The sequence below is a fragment of the Oncorhynchus tshawytscha genome, linkage group LG11, assembly GCF_018296145.1.
Source record: "Oncorhynchus tshawytscha isolate Ot180627B linkage group LG11, Otsh_v2.0, whole genome shotgun sequence".
NCBI lineage: Eukaryota > Metazoa > Chordata > Actinopteri > Salmoniformes > Salmonidae > Oncorhynchus > Oncorhynchus tshawytscha.
This window is the reverse complement of record NC_056439.1, coordinates 1,492,722-1,517,339: the sequence shown is the minus strand read 5'-3', so window position 1 is coordinate 1,517,339 and position 24,618 is coordinate 1,492,722. Positions and strand designations below refer to the sequence as shown.

Sequence of the window (24,618 nt, the reverse complement as noted above, 5' to 3'; positions counted from 1 at the left end):
TTACATTAATTAAAAGCAGATTACAGTTCTGTTGTAGCATGGCTCAAAATGGGACTTAAACCCTGTAGGCTAGGCAAAGGACCTTCCATGTACCCTTGTAGATGTCAGAGTACCATGACATACTGGATATCATTTTTAAGCACAAAAAAGGGGCAAAGTGAGAATCCCTGCTTTGTAAGTCAACCGCTGGGCAGACGGAATGATGTCAGCCAGGTTCTGTAGTCAGCACAGTGATCATCTCTACATTATGTCAAACATAGATAAAACTATTTAATGCTTCTTATCAATAAGCTGCTTTACAGTTTAATTCGTCTTCGAGCCCTCGGCAAAGACAAACAGGGATTTCAATAAGTTTTACTGTACTCATAAAACGTGAAGAATATTACAAATGAGGAAATGCTTATACATTGCTCTGAGTGACATTTTAGGCAATGTCCTCAAAATCCCATTGCCAGCACTGGGGAAAAGTCTCAGCAGTGCTTTAAGACAAGCTTTCCTCTGGTTGCAGCTTTGAGGAACAATATTAGAGGATGGGTCTATAGATGTTACTGTGGTCAGGGGGACAAGCTCAGGAGCAATGGTGGAAAAAGTACCCAATTGTCATACTTGAGTAAAAGTAACGATGCCTTAAAAATGACTCAAGTAAAAAAGTCACCCTGTAAAATACTACTTCAGTAAAAGTATTTGGGTTTAAATATACTTAAGTATCAAAAGTAAATGTAATTGCTAAAATATACTTAAGTATCAAAAGTAACTTAAGTATTCAAATTCCTTATATTAAGCAAACCAGAATTAATCATTTTCTTTTTTCAAATGATGGATAGCCAGGAGCACACGCCAACAGACAATTTACAAATCAAACATGCGTTTATTGAGTCTGCCAGATGAGAGGCAGTATGGATGACCTAAAGTTGTTCTCTTGATAAGTGCGTGAATTGGACCATTTTTCTGTCATGCTAAGCTTTCAAAATGTAACGAGTACAGTGTTTTACATTCACATCCATCTGACAAGGGGAAACTGTATGGAGTAAAAACTACATTATTTTCTTAAGGAATGTAGTAAAGTAAAAGTTGTTAAAAATATCAATAGTAAAGTACAGATACCCCAAAAACTATTTAAGTAGCAGGTATATATATATATATATATATGGTCACCCCCAAAACCAATTCTTCCTTTGGCCGCCTCTCCTTCCAGTTCTCTGCTGCAAATGATTGGAACGCACTACAAAAATCTGAAACGGGAAACACTTCTCGCTCACTAGCTTCAAGCACCAGCTGTCAGAGCAGCTCACTGCACCTGTACATAGTCCATCTATAATTTAGCCCAAACAACTACCTCTTCCCCTACTGTATTTATTAAGCTCCTTTGCACCCCAAGATTTCTATCTCTACCTTGCACATACTTCCACTGCAAATCTACCATTCCAGTGTTTCACTTGCTATATTGTATTTACTTCGCCACCATGGCCTTTTTTTTGCTTGCCTTTACCTCCCTTATCTCACCTCATTTGCTCACACCGTATATATACTTATTTTTCTACTGTATGTTTGTTTTACTCCATGTGTAATTCTGTTGTATGTGTCGGACTGCTTTGCTTTATCTTGGCCAGGTCGCAATTGTAAAATGAGAACTTGTTCTCAACTTGCCTACCTGGTTAAATAAATGTTTTTACTTGAGTACATTCCACCACTGCTCAGGAGTGCGTTCGGACGTCGGTTTTGTTCAAGAGAAGAATCCAGCGGTTACCTTCTCGTGTTGCTCGATGAGGATCTCCACCACAATGTTCTGGAACTTGAGGTCCATGATGGCAGCCACAGTATCCTCCTGGGGCCTCATCAGGGTGGGACCAAACACCACACCCAGGTTGGCCACCGTCATCAGGTTCAACTTACTGTGGGCCGCCACACTGCATGGGGAGACCAGGGGAGGATAACAATTCATGAATTCATAGACAAGGGATTTAGAGTGCTTTTCCCTGATGTTTAAAATGTTTTCCTTAGGGGGATACATACACTTTAGAAGGCCTGTATACTGAAGAATTCAGCTAGAAAATTCTAATTCGCTTTGAAGATCTGATTACTCCATGTCTGACGGCTTACTAACGTCTGTCTGACAGTTTGCCAAGGAAGGAAGGTGTTGCTACCACCTTGTTATGTCAGTCAGAGGTGTCTAGAACAGCATCTCTGGCTTGGCCTCATAGGTGGTAGCTAGAGTTCTTACTGACATCATTACCCAGTTCATCGATTGTTCAAGAACATTGACCTTCCCTTCATTCAAACTGAACTTTGTCAGTTGCATTTCAGCCGATTCACAGTAAGTGGACGCTAAAGTTGGGTTGTTTTTTTCTAGGGCAGGAATTTTCACTTTACTTTAGAATGACTGAAGAGTAGCCAAAAACTGCAGAGGTTAGACTCCCATTAGCCTTAAGCCAATTGCCAAAGCTAGTCTTACTGGGTTCCTCTGCACACAAAAAAGACAGACAAGACTACAATTTACATACATTTAAAAATAATAGAAAGGTAGTCTACACGCACATCAGTTCCACATACGTCAGTACATACACACAACAAGTAGGTCACATGCAGGAGAGGCGTTGTGCCATGTGTTGCTGTATTTGGTTTTTTTAAACAGACGAATCAAGTGAATCAACTGTTACGATTTTGGATCGTAAGAAATGTACGTTGTTCATAAGAAATTAAGACAAATTAAGTTCAGTCATATTAGACCGGTTAAGATATTCTCCTTAAAAATGTATAAAATGACAAATTGTCATTCAGCAGAGTGATGGTTGAAATGCATGAAAGGGAGCCTTTGTAGACCTAAATATGTCACCGAGTGACAACCTTCCTTTATCACATCTCTCAAACCATTTCAGACAGCGGTGTGAAATTTCAGCTTGCCTCTCTCCCTGCAGGACAAGCTCACACAGCCAAAACACACGCAGCCAATTTAAAAAATAAAAAATAAACTCCAGTCGGAAGAATTTCATGCTGGATAATCCAAATTCAATTTCAATTGCTGCACTTAAATGCCTTTTTCCTTCTACTCTGAGAACCCTGGGGCAGGTTCTCTAAGAAATAAGATCCTCCAGACTTTGATTGCCTCAGGGAACAAGGATTATATACTTATCTTCAATTTACTACTATTTAGTTTGTCGTAAAAAAATAAAAAGTGAGTTGCTGAGGTAAAACCTTGTAATGTTAGCAAAGATTATTTTGAAATCTCAGATCCTATCTAATCTCTGAAAGGGCGAGTTGTGTAACAGCTAACGGTCCAGTTTGGAGAGAGGGGTATACCCAGAGGAGCAGGTGGGAAATGGAGGGAGCGGGCCATTTCATTAAAGGCAAAGAGAACTGTTGAAGAAGTTTAAACGTCTGACTACTATTGTGGAGGGTGCTGGGATGTTCTAAGACAGGGTGGGGAGGGAGTTCTCTGCCTGCACTTAGTTGGAACAGAACATGAGAAAGGAAAGATTGATGGGGAGAGAGACAGAAACACAGAAGAGAGAAAGATGGGGGGATGGAACAAGGACAGTGGAGAAAGAGTACGAGACAGAGGCTGCTAACTCACGTAGCCAGGTGTTTCATCAGTAGCCCCAGGACCAGACGGTTCTTCTCAGGCAGCTTGTGGACCAGGCAGTGGATGGCTTGGCTACGAGACTCTGGACTACCACCCTCTGTTTAAAAACAGGACAAACAAGGTTATTTGACAGCCGCTTACAGAAGTGCCATCATTTTATGTGGACCATGCGGGAATCAAACCCACAACCCAGGTGTTGCCAGCACCATGCTGTAGGAGTCACCTTTATTGCTCTGCAGAAATCCTGTTGAATCCAAATGGGTATTTAATGAAGGTAAAACAAAGTACATGTTATTTTTCAAATCAAAAAGTTATGAATTATGCATATGTACTTTGGATGGAGCCCACATTGACCGTACACACTTATAAATATCTGCGCAACTGGATTGACGAAAAGCTATTGTTCTTAATGTATGTTGATGAGTTAGTTAAGGAATTGAGAATTAAAAAGATTTCTATAGGAGCAAGTCCTGCCTTCTGTTAAATAGCAGAAAACCAATGAGTAATGTCAACGTTCTGGTTATTGACTACTGTCTATGAATGCAGCTGCCACTGTATTGAAGCCATTGGACGCAGTTTATCACAGTACATTGCACTCGTCTATAAAGCCCTCTTTGCATAAACTTCCACCACACCTCACTGTTAACCTTAAATATGTCGAAGTTACTAGACTCCGGGATGGCTAACCCTGGAGATCCCTTCAATCTCCAGAGAAACTCCGCTTTTAGTTTTTTTTTCACCTCATGATGTGCAAATTCGGCAGCTCTAGTCAATATTGGTGCAGTAAGGCAGGTAACAGAATGTGGAGACAACCATTTTTCTTCACTCACTTTAAAAATGTACGCCAAACAAAACCAGATTATTTCTAAGTTAAACAAAGTACCACAACTCAATGCACAAGGACGACTTGGAAATTGTTCACTGAAAAGGTAAAAAAAAAAAAAAAAAAAAAACATGTAGTTGAAGAACAGTGCAGATGCAAAGTTTGGTAACAGAATGACAGCACAAAAGTCAGTTTAGCCCAGTACAAGCTACCATACAATAAAACAACAGATGCGGTTTACATTGCCTTAAAATCAGCTAGTGTAGGTTACAATGGGTTGTTTCATATTTAAAAAAGAAAGCAGTAAAGGGTTAACAGCAAATAAAAAGAGTATGAGATGAACGGCAAACTTCCTGTTTGACGCTGATATTAGACATGAGTGCATTTTGCCAGAGGATATGTAGGCTACTGTTGCTGGCTATAGAGAGATAGCTTTATACTACAGAAGCTACCGTGTAAAAGGGTTGTGATAAAACCCACAACATCATCCCTTAAACATTTCCTCACACACCCACACAGGCATCTGATGGCTACTGCCCACACACAGAAACAGCCGGCGTGCACCCCCCTCCCGCACATTACTATGGGAACGACACAAATTTGAATAAGGGAATAAAGCTTCTTAAGGATGCTGTCATCTTTCAGAAAATATTTATTGCTAATGCATTTCTGTAACCTGCATTATGAGGGCATTGCAAACAGCTGATAAAAACACTCCATCGTGATCCAATTATGGGACTTGAGGGTAATTCATGTTAGGGGGATCACTCAGGACATTTCAGGAAGGCTATTGGAATAAGATTATATAGGGAGAGAAATTTCATGTTTCTCTGTTCAAAGTCACTGGGCCATTTGAGGACATTAGTGTAGGATACTAGGATTTAGTGTTTAACAGGTGGTAACATTTCCTTTTTAAGTTACCTTAATTGCAAAGAACCAAAGGTTACTTTAAAGGCAGATGAAGGTTGAATTAAAGTGTGCGTGTGTGAGCGATGAAGACATCTCTCGGTCACATGATAGGCTTTATGGGTACATGCTGGGGCACTTTTACAGAGGAAAACAAGCATTTGTTTAGACTACAAATGCGAAACATTAAAAACAGTTACGCTGGCATCCGTTTTCCATAGAACTACTGAGACAATAAAAATGATTCATAACCAACCTAACTACACTGGGACACTTAGACAATGAATTTTCTCAAACACTCGCTAGTCATGCACACAGCATTGCACTCATTGATAACGTGCAATAAAATATAGTATTTATAAAATAGAGAAGTATTCCTTTGCTCTGCTCCTACACTCCTGTGAGTGGTTTTACATCTGGTTTAAGCAGAACTGTATTGTGAGTGAGGAGGACGGCCCAAACTTACTTGCAGGGGCGATAAAGTCTTTGTAGAGTCCATAGGTCATCAGTGGCTCAGGAAGACTCCTAGAGAGAGACAGGAAAGAAAGAGAGAATGCATAAGAGAGCAAAAGTGAGAAGAGCGAGTAGAAGAGGTGGAGACCAAAAGAGAGCGCAGAAGAATGGGGGGGGGACAGGACAGAAATAGACGCAGCACTGTTTTATAGGGTCTGCACACAACAATGATTAATGTGGCCGTGTCGGGATGGAATTAGATGGCGCACCATGCCACAGTGAGATAACCAAGTTCTGAAGGTCCTTTCACGGTGCTGCACCAGGCCCTGTGCCAAGGCTACTTAGCCTCCCCTGAGGAACCAGAGCAGCAGGGGAGGAGAGAGGCTGACCCTCTGGCTCTGCAGCAGGCCAGAGGAAGACAGATGGAGGATGGAGCTGCAGGACGATTTACAGTAAATCTACTGTCTCTACTGCAGACTTAAGCCTGTAATAAGGTTTCAGCTGACTCAATGGATGAGTTTAATTACATCATATGATTGGATGGTTTCCTAGATTGTTAGATTGCTTGTGTAAAAAAAAAGTAACACATTTTATCATATGACGTGTGCAATGTATAAATGACAGTCACATTAACAGCTGCAATATCTCAGTAGCAATCTAAATGTCTTAATTATAATTTAGTGAGTGCTTATAAAAGTGTATTAATATGCATGGGTGAGTTGGAAATGTGTTTTTTTGCATATCCCAACTCTCCGAGATACCATTGGAGAATGGGGCAGGGTCTGCCACTAACATAGACCCTGGAGAAATTAGGGTTAAGTGCCTTGCTCAAGGGCACAGACAGATTTCCCATCCTGTCGGCTCGGGGATTCAAACTAGCGACCTTTCGGTTACTTTCCTGACACTAATCTCACTGGCTGACTGTCAGGTTTCATTATGAAACAGGAAAAACTCCTTGACATAAACCAGAAAGGCAGTTCGCTGCCTGGGACCAAATCTATTTCTGCAGTCATGCAAATTTACAGCAATTTTTTATTGAACCTTTACTTAACGAGGCAAGTCAGTTAAGAACAAATTCTTATTTACAATGATGGCCTACCCCAGCCAAACCCGGATGACGCTGGGCCAATTGTGCGCTGCCCTATAGGACTCCTGATCTCGGCCGGTTGTGATATAACCCAGGATCGAACCCGGGTCTGTAGTGATGCCTTAGACCACTTCGCCACTCGGGAGGCCAACGAGCATAGGAGTTGGCAAGAGCTCACAAACAGATCTGGGACCAGCCTGGGAGAGAGTTAGTCCCATGACCCACAGCAAGCAACATCAAAATACTTCCTGTCAGGGTTGCGGGCGGGCAGCAAAATCTGGCCAGTCACAACACAAGGTGCCGTGACTTCTGACCTGCTAGCCTATCAGAGGACAGACTGACACCATTCCAGTTCCCATGCTTTTACATTGACCACTCAGCTAAAATCCTCTTTATTTATTGTTGTTCAATTGATGGAAAAATAGACTTGGCTCACTCAAAGTTTATTATTTAATAGGCTATATGGCAATTGCACTGGTGAACTTGCCAATCTTTTATAAGTCAATTTTGATAACTAAACCTTTTACAGCACATGGAGGACTGAACAAGCGTAATGAAGTAATTCCAAAACAAGTGCAGAAGAAAGTGTAACAGACTGGCCAAGGTTAACGATAAGTTGGCTATAATTTTATTCAGTAAATCGCTCCATAACGAACCAAACCTCTAACATCTTCAGTTTATGTAGTACTAGAGTGCAAATATCACTTATTAGTTTCCGTTGGACACCGTAATTGCATTGGTGTCAGAATATGCAGTGAGAGTTTGTTAGCTAACAGAACTTTGGCTTAGCTTTTAGGGTACATTTAACTAGTTACCTTGCAGATAGTGTTTTTATTTCAAATCTAGGACTATCAGTTAAATGAATTGCTATTTGAAAAAGCAAGCAATAACTTAATCTATACAATCGATTGACTCATCTTTGAACAAAAAAAAACAGGATTCCTTTAATATGTGGCATCCAACCTATTTTGAGTGATTGATTTGATCAGAGGAGAAACAATGACACTAAAATCCCTATCAAGTTAATGTATTCATATCACTGCTTGGTTGTGTGTGGCGGTAAATTATAGTTAAAATACCTGCCACAGGCCACCATTTTGTTTTTCACCTGGTCACCTAATCAATACATTCAAAGATGGATGATAAACTACCTGAAGCCAGGGATGCAGCTCTTCTTCCTAGAAAGTGGCCAAGACTCCCTACCAATTAAGTTTTAGGTCAACAACGGATTTCTTAGAACACACAGTGACTGGGAATAATGAAGTCAGAGAGACGGGGTTGGTTGATGAAGTGGATTGATTATGTGTCTGAATTTAAATGCATTGATGTCTATGCGGCAATGTGAATGTCCTGTTGCATTGCAGGAGTTCCAGGAAGTGATTTTATGCTTCTACCCCCGGAGTAGAATAACTTCAAACTCAGACAATGACGAACAGTTATCATAAAGTCTCCACAGCTTGCTAATAAGACATAATAGCCGACATGAATACATAACCTAGCGATTATGTAGCTGACTACGAGTGATTGATTCACAAAAGGATCCTTACCTCAAATACAGCTTTAGCGTGCTGGTGATTGTTTTCACATCCCAGTCCTCACACGTAGACAGATCCACATCGTTACTCTTCTCATCTGCAATATCAACAAATTATACAAAGCACCAATACTTTTTACTTTAGTAGAGTACACTCCAATTCCCATGATACAAAACAAGTTTAGGCTCAGGGTAAGTCAACTAGTCTATTGTAACTTAACCCTATGGTGAAGTGAATGGCTGCAAAGAAGCTCAAATATAAATAAAGTCAAATGTGTCTTATGTGGATAAAAGCAATGCAGTAGTCTTGAGGAGCAGTTCTGCCCAGTGGCGATTGCTGACTGGCTTAAAGTATAGTCTTCTCACACTACTGAGTCAAACTGGACCGAGCCAGGCTTAACTATACTGGTCTGACCTGATGAATAATCCACCTTAGTTGAGTGTGTTTGAGTCAGAGGTTGGTGCGAGGCCAAGCCCCAGGTCACCAGGAGGTCTCCAAGGGGTTAGACTTGGTGGGAGGTAGGTTGCTGCTCCGGGCCATTTATGTACTTCATTTGACTGTATTCCCTTCAGTACTAAAACCAGGGCTGTGTTTATTTACCCACAGAACAGTGGCCTGTCCAACATCAACAGGCTGGACCAAATGTTTTCCTAGAAGGCCAACAGCCAAATGTGTGTGTACACAGCTACAGATGGTGGGAGAGTGGTGTGTGTGTGTCTTTTAGCTACTGTAATGCACACATCAATATGAACTAACCCACATAGTTCTCTAACAGATGTATTTGGACATGACTGACTACACTAGTAGTATCCAAGTCCTTTTACCTCTATTCCCAGCAGTGAAATTCCCAGCTGTAAAATAGCCATTCTCTATGCTAAGCTTTAGGAGTTCTGTCAATCCACTGTCAGAGATTTGTGAGCACAGTGGGAAAATGATGTGATTCACTTCTGCTGTTTTGGCCTCGTTCTAACCCCTCCATTGTACTGGAGTGTTTCCCTACATCTGGTCCAGTGAATTGTCAACTACGCGCAGGGTGGCGATCTGGTCACGACTAACTGTAACCACGCCCCCCCCCCCACTGATCGGACTCTGCCCATGTTAGTGAGTGAGATATGAAAGGAGGTGAGGGATGAAGTAAATCTAAAGGCTTTCTTCAGGGTCTCAGCCCGGTGCTGCGTTTTGTTAACCCACACATCATACACTGATTTGGCTGTTGGCAAAATGCTTGTGTTTCATGGTAAACATGATGAAGACAGCGTAACAAAAATAAATGACTGGTGACCTAAATCTCAACTACCCGAGTTACCTGTGTCCATATGGTATTTGAAAGAAAACCGATACTAACTGAACCCAGTCTGCACCAGCAGACAGTGTGCCAATGGGCTGTGAAGTATGAGTCGGCAGGTTCAGGTGGAAAGTTTGGAGTGGGCTCCGGGACAGCCTGGTGGCAGACTGGGTTTGTTACCATTCAGATTCAGAACACACAGCCGACGAGACACAGATGGTGTCTAGAGAGGGCAGTCGTGAAAAAAGGGGGTAGAGGATAAAGAAATATGAGGGGATAAAAGAACATTAGTATGACGGGTAGAAAGTAGGAGAAAGAGAGCAAGAAATAACATTTAGAGGGGGGCGAGGAAATCAAATGTTCAGCTCCCGCTGAGCGACTCAAGTGAAGTCCCTGCAAGGACGGCCGGGTGCAGGCAGGAAGGGGTCCTCTCAGGCATGAATGCCAATGCCGAACCAGCAGCACTTGTTGCACTCAGGCTTACATCGTCGTCTAAGTCCCAGGAAACCATTACTCGGAATACTACTAAAGTAGATCAGACAGGGTGCACAATGCCTACTGTATTAATTTAACTGTCCAGAGGTTCCAGATTTTTATGAAATATGACCTTTAATTAATTACAATATGAGTGAAATCGTTTTCCTCCCATCCCCAAAATATAATTAAGTATGTTTTTTTTTTTTTAAAGCAGCTTTTGTTGGAATGGTGTGGTCACACCGCAACAGAATGGTGTGGGCGTATACCGGTCGTTAAAAACATTAATGCGAGCAGACCGATTGGCCAGCTAATCCTACACAGGATGACATTGACAAAATAGCAGAACTTTTTTGTTGGAGATACAAGTTTGAGGTGGGATTTTAAAAGTGTTTTTTCCTCAAATGTATGCTTTAGCCTCAAATATGAGTATAGGATAAGTCAACAGCATCATTTGGGTATGAGTTAACAGAATATTAACTTAAGTGATTTTCACTGGACAGTTACTTTAAAGGGTGCTAAATGAGCATGTCTTACCGATCATTAGGCTAAGGAGCTTCTGGACTTTGGAGCTGACCCCCACCACTCTGTACAGGCCCTGGTCATTGATACCTGTCAACAGACACAGTTTACATGGCTCTTAATAGCACAAACAATCATAAGAGGATGAATGGATCAAATTTGTAAATACAGTTTCTCAAATCAAAAGACGGGCTTCTTCACTGAGTGTACAAAATATTAAGGACACCTGCTCTTTCCATGACCGACTGACCAGGTGAAAGCTATGATCCCTTATTGATGTCACTTGTTAAATCCACTTCAATCAGTATAGATGAAGGGGAGGAGAAATGTTAAAGGATTTTTAAGCCTGGAGACAATTGAGACATGGATTGTGTATGTGTGCCATTCAGAGGGTGAATGGGCAAGACAAAATAGTGCCTTTGAATGGGGTATGGTAGTAGGTGCCAGGCGCACCGTTTGTGTGTGTCAAGAACTGCAACACTGCTGGGTTTCTCACACTCAACAATTTCCTCTATCAAGAATGGTCCACCAGCCAACTTGACAACTGTGGGAAGCAATGGAGTCCACATCGGTCAGCATCCCTGTCGAATGCTTTCGACACCTTGTAGAGTCCATGCCTCAACGAATTGAGGCTTTCTGAGGGCAAAAGGGGGTGCAACTCAATATTAAGAAGGTATTCTTAATGTTTTGTACACTCCGTGTATATGTTGCCCCACTACCTGTAAACTATGAACAGTGGCCACAGCACAAGATATGACTGGATATTGGTCCAAGCCTGCCCTCATGTGTTAAAAGGGAGACATCACAACATTTCACAAAACCCTCTTTTACCGCTCTACCCCAGGTGTGGCCAAACTTCGTAACGAGGGAGGTTTGAGTAAAAAAACAAAACTAGCACAACCATTTGCCACTCTTGAACCACAAACGTGATATACATACTTTCTATGTAACAGATTTATTATTTGAAAATATAAATCTGTTACATAGAAAGTATGTATATCACGTTTGTGGCCATAAATTGCTTTTAACATAAAATCAGTCCGGAAAAGAAATGCGCAGCCCTCGCCTGAAATTTGAAACTCCGATCCCCCCCACAGAGACAAAATGAATGGCCACCCCTGCTCTAGCCAGTCAGCTAACCTCAAAGTACACTTCTGTAGGCTTTAAATTGCCTAGGCCTTCCATTGTCATCATGCATCGTCTTACCTCTCGTCTCAATGGCGTTGATGGCATTCTTCACAAATGACAATCCTACGTCATCTAGCTGTGCATCGACTGCAGAGTCATGACAAGTTATTTAAATTATTCAAAAGTCATTTGAATTATCACAGAGATTACATTATCACAGAAATGATTGAGATCAAGGGCTTCTAAATCATTGTATACTTACTTCCACGTTCTTTTGAATAGGTTTTACCCAAGTACTGCCCAGCCTGTAAAAAATAAATTATATGTAGCTTTCCACAGATCATTTGATATCCAAAAGGTCACCACAAACCAAAAAAGACTTGTTGGCATTAATGTACCACTTTCATAGAATTTCAGGAGAGTGTGTAGATGTGGTTACTCACTGGTTCTTTCCCACCCATGGCGTGAATCCAGAACTTGTGGTCATCTTCTGACAGCGACTGGACCGTGAGGACCGTTCCCGGTCTGGGAACAGAACACAACGCACAATTATTTATTTTTATTTTTTAAATGGTGTGAGGGTTTGTTCCGTTTTTAATTATGGCGGCTGTATGACAAACTAATTTCACCCGTGGTGATTGTAAAGTACAGTCAATCTCATCTAATTCTCTGTCAGACTGGGCCTCCAACAAACTACTATTACTACTAAGTCAATTCATGTGTCTAAGATTGATCTAGAATCAGGCCTAAAATGTGCCAGAGGGGCTGGGCTCTTAAATAGCAAAATTACAGGAGTACCTGACCTTCATTTACCCTAGTTTTTATAATAGGCTACCACATCAGGCTAACCCTAACCTGTTGCACTCAGACACCAACTACCTTACATCTGCAGGCTGACAAGCAGGTTCCGGGAGTGCAACACACATTTCAAACCCTCTAAGCTTGGGGGTTGCGGTTGCTAATAATACCCCAGACAGAATAGCAGTTTGGTTCAGCAGTGTGACATAAAGAGCCATATCTATCGCAACCAAGTGTAGCAGAGGAGCATAGAGAATCCTCTCAGCTATGTGGAGGGGCCATCTTCCATGACAAATCCTCTCCAACCCAATCCTGTGTTAGGCTAGAGAGAGCAGCTCTCTCAGCTCTACTGTACACAGGACCTGTGTGGAGCGAAGGCTTCAAGCAGAACTGTTAAATGGGTGGTGTTACTGTGTATTTGGGAAGGCTGCCAACAGTGCATGAATAAGCTACAAGTGTGGCAATGTAATCACATTTTCCAGGTCTAATGGCATAGACCTCGCCCCCTCTCCCACCCCACATGGTACTGACCAACCCCCCGCTGGTTTATGTACTAAATGTATGAGTCAATGACTTCTGGTGATCTTGAGGGGAATCCATCTAAAAATCCCACTTATTTCCTAGATGAGACGAGATACTTTAACAGGTGGTTGTGGAAAGTTTGTCTTACCACAGAAAACACATGACTGAAGTGATTGAAAAGTGTAATGCGACGACATACCGGTCTGTGATTTCTATATCGAGACAGAACCGCCTGTCCAGCATGTCTGTGGTTTTGCGGACACAAGACTTGAGGGTGACCGACTCAGTCTCGCCCTGAGGGAGAGAATCACTGTTCAGAGAGCCTGTTCTGATGGCAAAAAAGAGAGTTGTTCCTTATAAAATGACTACAGACTGCACTTTTAATGCGGGTTTCAATGGTAATTGTCGATTTGACAAATTATGACTTCATAGATGTATTGGAATAGGGATGGATACACACATTGAATAATCAATCATTTGATGTGCTACTTGGACCATACTCTGTATAGCTTCCAAAAACCTGTCTTTGATTGTATGGGTCACGACTCACCATCTTTCCTCCTGACCTGTGGTCAAATGTGACCATGTGTAGGATTTTCTGTTCCTTCACAAACGTGCAGTAACGCTTCACCCAACTGGAACCAAAAGGAGGGGGCCCTGGGGACGAGAACACACATTTCATTGGAACACAGCCAGTTTAAACTGCCCTCCCCTCTTGGACACACGCGTCATTCCTCTATCCTTACGTTTCTCCTGGACGTAGAGGTATCCTTCGCTGCTGATGGGGCTGGTCTGTCTGTACTCCTGGGGAACCTCCCTTATCCTCTTCATCAGCTCAAACACCTCCACCCGCGTACCCTCAAACCGACTCCGTGTCTATATGGGGGGGGTGTCTTGTTACTATCGGGTCAAGCGGCAAAGCAACTTCTCTCCAAACTGATATGAAAATGAACCCCAACCTTGTCTACTCCTCTAATCTTATACTTAACCCTAACCTTAAATGAAGGTTAATTGTTTGTTTTTTTGTCAAGTTTCACAATGTAGGACATTGACTACAGGGAGACACCCAAGGAAGGAAGACACCCCTTGTGACTCTAGCTAAAATGGTCATGCAGGGGTCAATCACACAATGCAAAGCCACTGGAAAAGAAATTCTGCAGAGCTCCCTTTGGAGTGTGAGTGAAAGCTTGGGGTCAAAGAACAATCAAAACACTAAGACTAACCCAAACACCATTAACAAGTGTGAGTGAGTCAAAAAAAAAAAAAAAAAAAAAAGCACCTCGGGAAAGTCTCACTAGAAGCAGATCAACTTTATAGATATATGAGGCAACATTCAAATGTAGGATATGTATAACATGGGGTGTATGTACAGTTTTTGTGATGAGTGTGTAATCTATAGTATTTAGAGCAATACTCTGTGTACAAGACATGTCCCTCTAGGACAAAAACTTATTATAATTCTAAAATTGATGGAAATGATCACCTCATTTAAAATGTTTGTCATTTAGCAGACACTTTTATCCAGAGAGATTTACAGGAACAATTAAGGTGACGTGCCTTGCTCACAGACACATGCCACATACCTACCTATATTTACACCACTTTGTTTCATACAGTATACTGACATCCTTGTACTATGTGGTTGAAAATGTAATCCTTAATGGTAAAAAAAAAAAAACATGTCAGACTGGGCTATTACAACAAAAGTTACTGCAAAACACCCCTCCCACCAGATATCATTGCATGCTCGATAGAATAGCCGAATCTGCACTGCAGAAATGTTGAACAAAAACAACAAAGGTGCTGGGGGCAGACAGTGGCGCCGTTTCCCCTTATGGGGGATTCCATCTTTAAATAGAAATCTAATAAGACCTGGATGATGAATAAGATCTCACATTTTGTATATTGATCTGTAAGGCTTTCTTGTAGTGGTTAAAGTCATTGGCCAGCTCAAATCCCTGGTGGTAGAAGGTGAACACTGTCTGAAAGAACGCCAGCATCTGGGGAGAGAAAGAACATGGGACACGAGTGTATAAATTACATTTACTTTAATGCATTATAACCTGGGTCCGTCAACACTTTTCACATTGTTTCTCAGGTTTACAGGGAATGAAGACTTTCATCTGATTTTTTACACTCACTTTCAGGGCTGGTTTATAAACACTTCATTTGACTGCTCGGGAACCTATATAAAACACTAACTGTAGTGTACACTACTTTATGAGCACTAAGTTAATGAGCACTGTAAAAGAGAACTGCTGACCAGGCTAGACAAGTACTAAAGGTGCAATCGCCAGCAGTTCGTTCACTCATTGGCTCCAAATGTCATGATGCAAAACTCGTCATACCGGCTGTGTTTCTGCCTGCTTGAACGCTGAACAGCTTTTTAAAAATCACTCAGATGTACAAATACAATGTAACAATAAAATGGGTGAATATTTCCTTTAAGGCACATTGAGAGTACAACAGACAGAGTGTACAAAACATGAACATGACACTGACCAGGTGAACCTTTGATCACTTATGGAGGTCACATGTTAGAGCCACTTTAAAATCAGTGCAGATGAAGATCCGGGGACCGATTAAAGGCTCGAGACATGGATTGTGTATGTGTGCAATTCAGAGGGTGAATGGACAAGAGAAAAGACTGAAGTGCCTTTGAATGGGGTATAGCTGTAGTTTGTGTCGAACTACAACGCTAGCGCATTTCACACGCTCAACAGTTTCCTGTGTGTATCAACAATGGTCCACCACCCAAAGCACATCCAGCCAACTTGACAACTGTGGGCTGTGCAAACAATATTAGGAAGCAGTTAATGTTTTGTCCACCTGGTGTAGAGAGTGTGTGATTATTTATTTTCTCACTCACTGGCTCCACACAGTCAAACTTCTTCCTCTCCTGGATCTCCTGCAGTTTGCACACGTAGTCCAGAGACTCCTCCTGGAAGTGCTGTCTAATGGTCTCCACCTGGCTGTCCGCCTGCACAACAGAGGACAGAGAGAGAACGCGAGAAAATGTCAGCGTTATTATACAGTACAGTCAGGTGTACACAGAGAGATGGAGAACACAGCCTAGCTTCAGCTGTACTTGATTCAGACAGAGTCCCAGACAGACCGAGAAAGTATGAGCTATGAGAAAGTCTGAAGGGCTAAGACACTGATGACATGTGGTGTATGACAGCCCCCCCAAAAAAGCGACCAATCAACTGGCGAGTATCGTTTGGTCGACTAATAAGCTAATTGATTAGGCTATATGGTTTGTTGACTGGACCTTCACAACATCCCAGTATTCAATGTTATTTACCCCTTTACTGTAGGATGTTCAATATGTTATTGTATTCAATCCAGTGCATCAGTTTCCATTAGCGGCTGGTAGTTTTTCCCCTGAGTGCCATAGGTCGGGCCTGTGCTTCGGGCCCGTCACATGACGAGTGTACAGTATGACATCAGATTAGTTGAGTTTAGACGGTGCCTCGCGGCTATGGACACTCATATATATATTTATATTCTACTGTGCCCTGATTACAATCTCTGTTCCAAACACAGAACCCTGGGGTCTGTTTAGGAGGGTAACACAGAAATGTAATGCATATAACAGATTGGCTCTCCGGTATAATTTGGAATTGTGTCAGCTCTCTTCACATTTCTACCTGAAATGTTCAGAAAGTTTAATCTCATTGAATACCCCACAAGAGTCAGTGAGGGAACAGAAGAGTTCCCACAAGGGCAATCTATCGGATACAAAATAATTTGTTAAGTGAAGGGGAGTTTAGGTTATATTACATAGACATGCAGTCTGGTACTAGATTGTGTAAGGTACTATATGGTAAGTTTAGTATATCCTTACACAAAGGATAGCTCCACAAGCCTTCACAGTGAAATGCATATAAACTACAATGATAACCAAAAAAGGTTTGTTTTTCCATTACCAACCCCAATATAATCCACACTAGGTCTGTAAAGCTTGATACTGTATCTGCAATCTCAGGATGTCTTGAGGCGCTCCAAAAGCTACTGCCTCAGAGGTACGACCTTGGTGGCTGATACAGAAACACTGAACATGACTTCCCTTTCAGAGCAGGAAAGAGAAACTCACTCCGTACTCTAACCCTAGGCCTGTGGACACTCACACCGCTCCACACACTTCAGCGCTACAGAGATGAGCCAAGATGTCACCCTATCCCCTACCGTGTATAGGTCTCTGGTCAAAAGTAGTGCGTTATACAGGGAATAGGGTGCTATTTGAGAGGCATCCTATGGGTCAGGATTCAGGAACTTCTCCCTAAGCAAATATTCTTTCCAGCCATTTTGGGGTTGGGAAGATGTTGGGGCCCGTCTTTTTGGCCGGTTTTCCATTTTCCGTAAATATACGCACGAGAGCAAGGGTAAAAGTATTAAACAAAGTACCTCCTGTAGCTGCGGTTCCTTCTTCTTTGCTGACATGTTCAAAAGCTTTTCCAAGGAGCTGTAGTACTTCTCAGTTTCCTTCTCATACTTCTTCCTTTCCGCCTTAAAAGGGCATAGCATAGAGGAACAGATTGAGAAAGAGCATGGTGAGAGAGAGATGAGAGAAGTGAGCAGGACAAACGTCATCTTAATATTGCATTAGTTTCACTGACCAAAGGAATGTTCAGAACATGATATCAAGAGGTACACATTACAATTAAAAGGGGATTTTGATAAAAGATACTGTCTAATACCCTTTTCACATTACTGTGCTGACCCAAAATGTACTTATCTGGCTCTGATATTTTCATTTCACATTCCTCTTTCCAGCATGGTTTCTGCAACTATGGTGGATGCACAACCAGGCCAGGGCAGTACAGCTTGGTTTGGCTCAGTGTTGAGAAAAGGGTATTACTTTATAGATGTGTTCAGAGTACACAGGATTGTGCTTGTATGAGCTCATTAACAAAGTAGACTGAATTAAGCAGTGGCATATGATAGAGTACCTTGGCTGAGCCCAGTTGCTCTTTTCTGAACTTCTCCAGCGGTTTCATTAGCGTTTCTGTAATATTCCTCATCTGAGAGAGCAAGAGATAAGACATGACCATATTAGGACATGCCACAAAAGTGTTTCATTTATTCACAGGTACAGTGTTACGCTGGACTTATACTCTACTTGGCATTCTCTGTAGAGGCTCCACAAGCTCATCATGGAGATTTCAGTGCATGCCAGAATTTCTATCTTTACGGAAGAATCAGTGACGTATTGCCAAGAGGACCGTTTGAGTGTAAACCCAGCCTAGGAAGCGGCAGGTAGCCCAGCAGTTAGTGAAAAATGACAAATAAGCACCGTCCGATTTGACATAACATTCCAATGGCAAGCCAAAGGTCACAATACTTGCAGAGGGTTAATGACAGCATAGTCAGTGAAAGTTGCCTGTTGTTGTATATATCTTTTTACAAGCATCCACAACATATTCAAGTACACTAGTTCCAGTCACATGACAGCTGGAAATCAACAGCGCGGTCCTATTGATCACTCGCCGTGCCATAACTCCCCCTCTCTGAATCATACCTACCCCCCTCTCTGCTAAAGGTCCTGTTGCTGGGGGTCACGTCCATGTAAAAGGACCCATGAGCACCAACATGTGAAGCTCAAAGGAGCATGTCAAATTTGGTGTCAAATCAAAGCTAGAGAGTTGTATATTTTTTGTTGTTGAAATCAAGGCATATATAGTTTGGTCAACCATTTTCCCATCCAAAAAAAATGTTGATTAAGCAAAGGTTTTGATTTCTGGTTTTCTTAAGGTATTAGAAATACATCAAAACAGTATAATGTTGAATTAAAGTAAAGACCCCTGCCATCTAATATCAACACATATTGGAGAAATAACTCTGCCTTCTGTAAGTTTAAGAAACTTTGCCTCGCATATCTTTCAAATCTCTCCCTCATGAGGGAGGATAATGAAGGTTCAGAAGTCATAAGGTAGACCTATCAATTGTTTATGAAATATGAGCAATAACTTGAAATTCCATTATCAAAATCGGTAACAGAGTATCTACAATTGAATTGGCACAAATGGAAAATCATAGTAGTCACTAATCAGAGTTGGGTTCAGAAGTGTGGACAGCACAGTAGAGTACAGTACATAGCAGAGAACAAGAGTTGAATACACTAATGTACACTACTCACTGAACTCTACGGAGGGTAAACACATTAGGAACACGTTCCTAATATTGAGATGCACCTTTCACTCAGAACAGCCTCAATTCATTGGGGCATGGACTCTACAAGGTGTCCAAAGCGTTCCACAGGGATGCTGGCTCATGTTGACAATGCTTCTTGCAGTTGTCTCAAGTTGGCTGGATGTCCTTTGGGTGGTGGACCATTCTTGATACAGACGGGGAAACTGTTGAGCGTTATAATTTTTTAAATTTTAAAACAGCAGCGTTGCTGTTCTTAACAAACTGGTACGCCTGTCACCTACTGCCATTTCCAGTTCAAAGGCACTTAAATATTTTGTCTTGCCCATTCACCCTCCGAATTGCACACACAATCCATCTCTCAAGTTGTCTCTTCTTTAATAAATCTCCTCCACTTTATCTACACTAGAGGTCGACAGATGATTTTTCAACGTCCATAGCGATTATTGGAGGACCAATAAAAACCATACCGATTTAAAAATCGGCCGATTTTTACTTATTTGTAATAATGACAATTACAACCATACTGAATGAACACTTATTTTAACTTAATATAATAGTTCAATAAAATCAATTTAGCCTCAAGTAGATAATGAAACATGTTCAATTTGGTTTAAATAATGCAAAAACAAAGTTGGAGAAGAAAGTAAAAGTGCAATATGTGCTATGTAAGAAAGCTAACGTTTCAGTTCCTTGCTCAGAACATGAGAACATATGAAAGCTGGTGGTTCCTTTTAACATGGGTCTTCAATAGTCCCAGGTAAATTGTTTTAAGTTGTAGTTATTATAGGACTATTTCCCTCTATACCATTTGTATTTCATTTTTAAAAAAGACATTTTCATCTTTTGAGCTTCTAGTCATGAAATCTATGCAGCCTACTCAATCACTTTTTATAGCTACTGTTTACAGGCCTCCTGGGCCATATACAGCGTTCCTCACCGAGTTCCCTGAATTCCTATTGGACCTTGTAGTCATAGCGGATAATATTCTAATCTTTGGTGACTTTAATATTCACATGGAAAAGTCCACAGACCCACTACAAAAGGCTTTCGGAGCCATCATCGACTCAGTGGGTTTCGTCCAACATGTCTCTGGACCCACTCACTGTCACAGTCATACGCTGGACCTAGTTTTGTCCCATGGAATAAATGGTTGTGGATCTTAATGTTTTTCCTCATAATCCTGGACTATCGGACCACCATTTTATTACGTTTGCAATTGCAACAAATAATCTGCTCAGACCCCAACCAAGGATCAAAAGTCGTGCTATAAATTCACAGACAACACAAAGATTCCTTGATGTCCTTCCAGATTCCCTCTGTCTACCCAAGGACGCCAGAGGACAAAAATCAGTTAACCACCTAACTGAGGAACTCAATTTAACCTTGCGCAATACCCTAGATGCAGTTGCACCCCTAAAAACTAAAAACATTTCTCATAAGAAACTAGCTCCTGGTACACAGAAAATACCCGAGCTCTGAAGCAAGCTTCCAGAAAATTGGAACAGAAATGGCTCCACACCAAACTGGAAGTCTTCCGACTAGCTTGGAAAGACAGTACTGTGCAGTACCGAAGAGCCCTTACTGCTGCTCGATCATCCTATTTTTCTAACTTAATTGAGGAAAATAAGAACAATCCGAAATTTCTTTTTGATACTGTCGCAAAGCTAACTAAAAAAGCAGCATTCCCCAAGAGAGGATGACTTTCACTTTAGCAGTGATAAATTCATGGACTTCTTTGAGGAAAAGATTATGATTATTAGAAAGCAAATTACGGACTCCTCTTTAAATCTGCGTATTCCATCAAAGCTCAGTTGTCCTGAGTCTGCACAACTTTGCCAGGACCTAGGATCAAGAGAGACGCTCAAGTGTTTTAGTACTATATCTCTTGACACAACGATGAAAATAATCATGGCCTCTAAACCTTCAAGCTGCATACTGGACCCTATTCCAACTAAACTACTGAAAGAGCTGCTTCCTGTGCTTGGCCCTCCTATGTTGAACATAATAAATGGCTCTCTATCCACCGGATGTGTACCAAACTCACTAAAAGTGGCAGTAATAAAGCCTCTTGAAAAAGCCAAACCTTGACCCAGAAAATACAAAAAACTATCGGCCTATATCGAATCTTCCATTCCTCTCAAATTTTAGAAAAGGCTGTTGAGCAACAACTCACTGCCTTCCTGAAGACAAACAATGTATACGAAATGCTTCAGTCTGGTTTTAGACCCCATCATAGCACTGAGACGGCACTTGTGAAGGTGGTAAATGACATTTTAATGGCATTTATAGGCTCTGCATCTATCCTCGTGCTCCTAGACCTTAGTGCCGCTTTTGATACCATCGATCACCACATTCTTTTGGAGAGATTGGAAACCCAAATTGGTCTACACGGACAAGTTCTGGCCTGGTTTAGATCTTATCTGTCGGAAAGATATCAGTTTGTCTCTGTGAATGGTTTGTCCTCTGACAAATCAACTGTCAATTTCGGTGTTCCTCAAGGTTCCGTTTTAGGACCACTATTGTTTTCACTATATATTTTACCTCTTGGGGATGTTATTCGAAAACATAATGTTAACTTTCACTGCTATGCGGATGACACACAGCTGTACATTTCAATGAAACATGGTGAAGCCCCAAAATTGCCCTTGCTAGAAGAATGTGTTTCAGTGGATGGCTGCAAACTTTCTACTTTTAAACTCGGACAAAACAGAGATGCTTGTTCTAGGTCCCAAGAAACAAAGAGGTCTTCTGTTGAATCTGACAATTAATATTAATGGTTGTACAGTCGTCTCAAATAAAACGGTGAAGGACCTCGGCATTACTCTGGACCCTGATCTCTTTTGAAGAACATATCAAGACCATTTCAAAGGACAGCTTTTTTCCATCTATGTAACATTGCAAAAATCAGAAACTGTCTGTCTAAAAATGATGCAGAAAAATGAATCCATGCTTTTGTCACTTCTAGGTTAGACTACTGCAATGCTCTACTTTCCGGCTACCCGGATAAAGCACTAAATAAACTTCAGTTAGTGCTAAATACGGCTGCTAGAATCCTGACTAGAACCAAAAAATTTGATCATATTACTCCAGTGCTAGCCTCTCTACACTGGCTTCCTGTCAAAGCAAGGGCTGATTTCAAGGTTTTACTGCTAACCTACAAAGCATTACATGGGCTTGCTCCTACCTATCTCTCTGATTTGGTCCTGCCGTACATACCTACACGTACGCTATGGTCACAAGACGCAGGCCTCCTAATTGTCCCTAGAATTTCTAAGCAAACAGCTGGAGGCAGGGCTTTCTCCTATAGAGCTCCATTTTTATGGAACGGTCTGCCTACCCATGTCAGAGACGCAAACTCGGTCTCAACCTTTAAGTCTTTACTGAAGACTGATCTCTTCAGTGGGTCCTATGATTGAGTATAGTCTGGCCCAGGAGTGGGAAGGTGAACGGAAAGGCTCTGGAGCAACGAACCGCCCTTGCTGTCTCTGCCTGGCCGGTTCCCCTCTTTCTACTGGGATTCTCTGCCTCTAACCCTATAACAGGGGCTGAGTCACTGGCTTACTGGGGCTCTCTCATGCCGTCCCTGGAAGGGGTGCGTCACCTGAGTGGGTTGATTCACTGATGTGGTCATCCTGTCTGGGTTGGCGCCCCCCCTTGGGTTGTGCCATGGCGGAGATCTTTGTGGGCTATACTCAGCCCTGTCTCAGGATGGTAAGTTGGTGGTTGAAGATATCCCTCTAGTGGTGTGGGGGCTGTGCTTTGGCAAAGTGGGTGGGGTTATATCCTTCCTGTTTGGCCCTGTCCGGGGGTGTCCTCGGATGGGGCCACAGTGTCTCGTGACCCCTCCTGTCTCAGCCTCCAGTATTTATGCTGCAGTAGTTAATGTGTCGGGGGGCTAGGGTCAGTTTGTTATATCTGGAGTACTTCTCCTGTCCTATTCGGTGTCCTGTGTGAATCTAAGTGTGTGTTCTCTAATTCTCTCCTTCTCTCTTTCTCTCTCTCGGAGGACCTGAGCCCTAGGACCATGCCCCCAACTACCTGACATGACTCCTTGCTGTCCCCAGTCCACCTGGCCGTGCTGCTGCTCCAGTTTCAACTGTTCTGCCTTATTATTATTATTCAACCATGCATTTATGAACATTTGAACATCTTGGCCATGTTCTGTTATAATCTCCACCCGGCACAGCCAGAAGAGGACTGGCCATCCCACATATGCTCTCTCTAATTCTCTTTCTTTCTCTCGGAGGACCTGAGCCCTAGGACCATGCCCCAGGAATACCTAACATGATGACTCCTTGCTGTCCCCAGTCCACCTGACTGTGCTGCTGCTCCAGTTTCAACTGTTCTGCCTTATTATTATTTGACCATGCTGGTCATTTATGAACATTTGAACATCTTGACCATGTTCTGTTATAATCTCCACCCGGCACAGCCAGAAGACTGGTCACCCCACATAGCCTGGTTCCTCTTTAGGTTTCTTCCTAGGTTTTGGCCTTTCTAGGGAGTTTTTCCTAACCACCGTGCTTCTACACCTGCATTGCTTGCTGTTTGGGGTTTTAGGCTGGGTTTCTGTACAGCACTTTGAGATATCAGCTGATGTACGAAGGGCTATATAAATAAATTTGATTTTGATTTGATTTGAACCTTTGACTATTGGATGTTCTTATAGGCACTTTAATATTGCCAGTGTAACAGTATAGCTTCCCGTCCCTCTCCTTGCTCCTCCCTGGGCTCGAATCATCAACACAATGACAACAGCCATCATTGAAGCAGCGTTACCCATGCAGAGCAAGGGGAACAACTACAAGAAGGCTCAGAGCGAGTGACGTTTGAAACGCTATTAGCGCGCGCTAACTAGCTAGCCTTTTCACTTCGGTTACACCAGCCTCATCTCGGGAGTTGATAGGCTTGAAGTCATAAACAGTGCAATGCTTGACGCACAACGAAGAGCTGCTGGCAAAATGCACGAAAGTGCTGTTTGAATTAATGTGTACGCGCCTGTTTCTGCCTACCACCGCTCAGTCAGATACTTGTATGCTCAGTCAGATTATATGCAACGCAGGACATGCTAGATAGTATCAACCATGTGTAGTTAACTAGTGATTATGATTGATTGTTTTTTTAGATAAGTTTAATGCTAGCTAGCAACTTACCATACTGCATTCGCATAACAGGCAATCTCCTTGTGGAGTGCAACGAGAGGGGGGCAAGCCATTATTGCGTTGGACTAGTTCATTGTAAGGTTGCAAGATTGGACCCCCCAAGCTGACAAGGTGAAAATCTGTCCTTCTGCCCCTGAACAAGGCAGTTACCCCACCGTTCCTAGGCCGTCATTGAAAATAAGAATGTGTT

The 24,618-nt window shown here is 42.1% G+C and overlaps 1 protein-coding gene across 2 annotated transcripts in view; it reads right to left on the bottom strand.

Annotated features, from left to right (window-relative positions):
• The window catches only part of LOC112261286 (rho GTPase-activating protein 10), a 72,860-nt gene that overhangs the window by 17,587 nt on the left and 30,655 nt on the right, over nucleotides 1-24,618 (bottom strand). For both annotated transcript variants that reach the window (XM_024436542.2, XM_024436541.2), the window contains exons 4-18: nucleotides 18,066-18,137; nucleotides 17,521-17,622; nucleotides 15,983-16,093; nucleotides 15,009-15,113; nucleotides 13,860-13,989; nucleotides 13,664-13,770; nucleotides 13,313-13,407; nucleotides 12,237-12,318; nucleotides 12,056-12,098; nucleotides 11,872-11,940; nucleotides 10,681-10,755; nucleotides 8,397-8,481; nucleotides 5,776-5,834; nucleotides 3,572-3,677; nucleotides 1,748-1,907 (exon numbers count right to left, since the gene is read on the bottom strand). In XM_024436542.2, coding sequence (XP_024292310.1) covers nucleotides 1,748-1,907; nucleotides 3,572-3,677; nucleotides 5,776-5,834; nucleotides 8,397-8,481; nucleotides 10,681-10,755; nucleotides 11,872-11,940; nucleotides 12,056-12,098; nucleotides 12,237-12,318; nucleotides 13,313-13,407; nucleotides 13,664-13,770; nucleotides 13,860-13,989; nucleotides 15,009-15,113; nucleotides 15,983-16,093; nucleotides 17,521-17,622; nucleotides 18,066-18,137 — 1,401 coding nt within the window. The remainder of the gene's footprint in view (nucleotides 1-1,747; nucleotides 1,908-3,571; nucleotides 3,678-5,775; nucleotides 5,835-8,396; nucleotides 8,482-10,680; nucleotides 10,756-11,871; nucleotides 11,941-12,055; nucleotides 12,099-12,236; nucleotides 12,319-13,312; nucleotides 13,408-13,663; nucleotides 13,771-13,859; nucleotides 13,990-15,008; nucleotides 15,114-15,982; nucleotides 16,094-17,520; nucleotides 17,623-18,065; nucleotides 18,138-24,618) is intronic.